Consider the following 2,617-nt stretch of genomic DNA (forward strand, 5'->3'; position numbering starts at 1 on the left):
GTTAGACAGGGCAGTTCCAAACACACCAACTGAAAGATAAGTCAAGGTATTCCTTTCATATCCATTTAATCAAACTAAAGGAATTGCATATTTTAAGAGTTCTACTAAGAGTAGTACAGTAAGTAGGTTCACAGTTTCTAAAGTCAATTGGTCTTGGTCTCCGTAGAGATGATGTGGGGGTTAAGGAATAGTAAATCAGGAGGACAGGTTGCCACATTAATAGCACAGACGATTTTTAGAGGTGCTTCATTCTGTTAAAACTATTTTGTTTTTAACAAACCAATGTCTGTTAAAACATTTTGTTAAAAATATGTCCTTTTCATATATGCCCATAAAGAGTCTCAAATGTTACCAGCTATAGTTCACAAACCTGTAAGCTTTGGCATTGGTGCTTACTCTGGGCAGCGTCCCTCATGTGGGAGATACAGGAAGTTACAGGCCACATATATGGGGAAGGCCACCTCTTGGTTTTCCAGGTTCACTACCTCTAACTCTTGATCCTTTCTCAAGGAAAGCATCTGGTATTCTGTGTCCTTCCTGAAAACAGCTCTTCCAGCCCTGTCCAAGGAGGTCAAGCGCAGGCGGAATGCAACCTTTCTCTGACAAAGTAAGCTAACCCCCAGGCCATAGGACTTGTTCAGGGCATTGCACCGGAAAATGATGCGCCGGTTGGTATAGCACACCACCAGGTCCCAGCCGAAGTTGAAACCAGCCCATCGCCAACTGCACTGCTCATTTCTGCACAGCCGGCCCCCACACCGCATGCTGTTCCCCTGGAGATCAGACAGATAGATGTCTATGGGTCCAAGTTCCCTTGTCTGCTCAGCCTGGAGCAGTGCAAGCCACTGCTCTTTGTATACTGGGGTAAGCCATGCAGCAGGGATCAGGGCATCCTGGTCAATTATGTGTGCTGATGGCAAGTCACAGATTATGTAAGCAAGCCGCAGCTGCTGGAACACTGGCACAAAGTCTCTGCCCTGCTCAGTCTCCAGGAAAGGGGTGCCTTCTGACTCGCTCCTGGACCTGGTAAACCACAAATCAGCATCAGGTAATAAGGCTCTGTGGGAGCCCCTCCATGTTGGCTGCAGCTGCAGGAACATCCACTTTTTCAGCATGGTGTACACGTCCATCTCTACCTCCATAACCAAGAGCTCTGAAGAGGCAACGAGCTCTTTCATGAGTTCCGGGCTGACTTCTCGCAATAGCTCCTCATTATGCTGGATCATCAGGTTATCCAGCAGCCACTGGAGGCACATGGTCCTGATGCACTGGAGGCCATAACTCTCAGCAGAGTAGTAATAGCTGCACACAGTCTGGGCACTGACAGTCTCCTTCATCACCTCTCCACATTGCTGAATTAGCTCATCCATCTGCAGCATGCTGGCCGTGGCCAGGATGGCTACTACTCGTCCAGGTGTGATGAGCACGGTGTCTTGGTACAGAGAACCTAAAGTTTCATGCATCGCCTCCCGATCAATGTTGTCATCAGGCATCTGCAACTCTATGGTATTCATGGTTGTTTCCCGCCAAGCACCACTGAACATGCTAGCAAAGTACCCTGACTGGCATAAGTAGACCCTGTGTAAATTCCACTCCTCCCCCAGTGCACGGATCCGCACATCACTGTTTTCCCCTCTCAGGAAGAGTGCCTCATAAACCGACCCTGAACTGTCTCTGGCACACTTCCGGCGGGGCACTTTTGCGTGGGGACCTCCTGGGCCTAACTTCCGCTTGAGGCCGCCCTGACTGGTGGTGGGTCCGGCCTCCTCACTGTCCTCCTCCCTTGCCTCTACCACTGCCACTGCTACCTCCACTGCCTCCTCTCCAGCAGCACCTAGCTCTTCTTGGGCACGCCCCGCCCTGGGCCATAACATTCGACTGCTTAGTGCTCCCATTGACTGTACCTCAAGGCGGCAAAGGACACACTTCCTCACCAGGCACAGTTACCACGGGCACTAGCTCAGCCCAAAGTGCTGCCGGGTAGAGCTGACGTCAGATTTTACGTCACTTAGGACGCCACGCTAAGCCACACCCTATTAGGCCCAACCCAGTTGGACAAAGGTAACTCCTACCACGAAGACCACGTTGTTTAACTCACGCTCTGGGGCTTCTGTGGGTCCCTTCAAAGATTTATGTCAGAGCAGGGGCCCTTTTACATGATTTTTCCCCATTACTTTCAAGAACATAATTCATTCTTGTCCATCTAAAATATTTAGTGACCGTTCCCTTTTGGAGAAATACATATTGGTCTCAATTTTGTCCTCTTATTTAATTTTAAAAACTAGCTCATTACTTCAGACTGTGAAAAGATTTTCTGTGATAAACGTGGTAATTTCACCCCAGACTTTGATTTGCCACTTAACTTTTGTTTTTAAATAGCATTAAGTTACACAGCCAATTTCAACTCTTTGTATGTGTGTAAACCATCTGCTTTTGTGTTCATGTCTCTGTTTTCCATAGGCAGAGAAACATAGCTTTGGAGAAATCTTAAGTTCCCAGAACACCCTTTGGTTTTATTTTTTTTTCCTACCTGTTTGAATATCTTGAACCCTCTCCGTATGGCACTTTCCCTATTTTTTTTCCAAACAAAAACTCATTTTCAACATTTGAGATCTGG

At 47.5% G+C, this 2,617-nt stretch overlaps 1 protein-coding gene across 1 annotated transcript; it reads right to left on the minus strand.

Moving 5' to 3' along the window:
- Positions 1–392: 392 nt before the first annotated feature.
- Positions 393–1,895, minus strand: LOC113250040 (germ cell-less protein-like 1). The gene has a single exon (XM_048213796.2). The coding sequence runs from the start codon at positions 1,893–1,895 to the stop codon at positions 393–395; it is 1,503 nt and encodes a 500-aa protein (XP_048069753.2).
- Positions 1,896–2,617: the final 722 nt, after the last annotated feature.

This window comes from Ursus arctos, chromosome X (assembly GCF_023065955.2).
Source record: "Ursus arctos isolate Adak ecotype North America chromosome X, UrsArc2.0, whole genome shotgun sequence".
Taxonomy (NCBI): Eukaryota; Metazoa; Chordata; class Mammalia; order Carnivora; family Ursidae; genus Ursus; species Ursus arctos.

What these genes read in the sequence shown, in the direction of transcription:
- LOC113250040 (XM_048213796.2), bottom strand. Translation starts at nt 1,895, where the DNA reads ATGGGAGCACTAAGCAGTCGAATGTTATGGCCCAGGGCGGGGCGTGCC.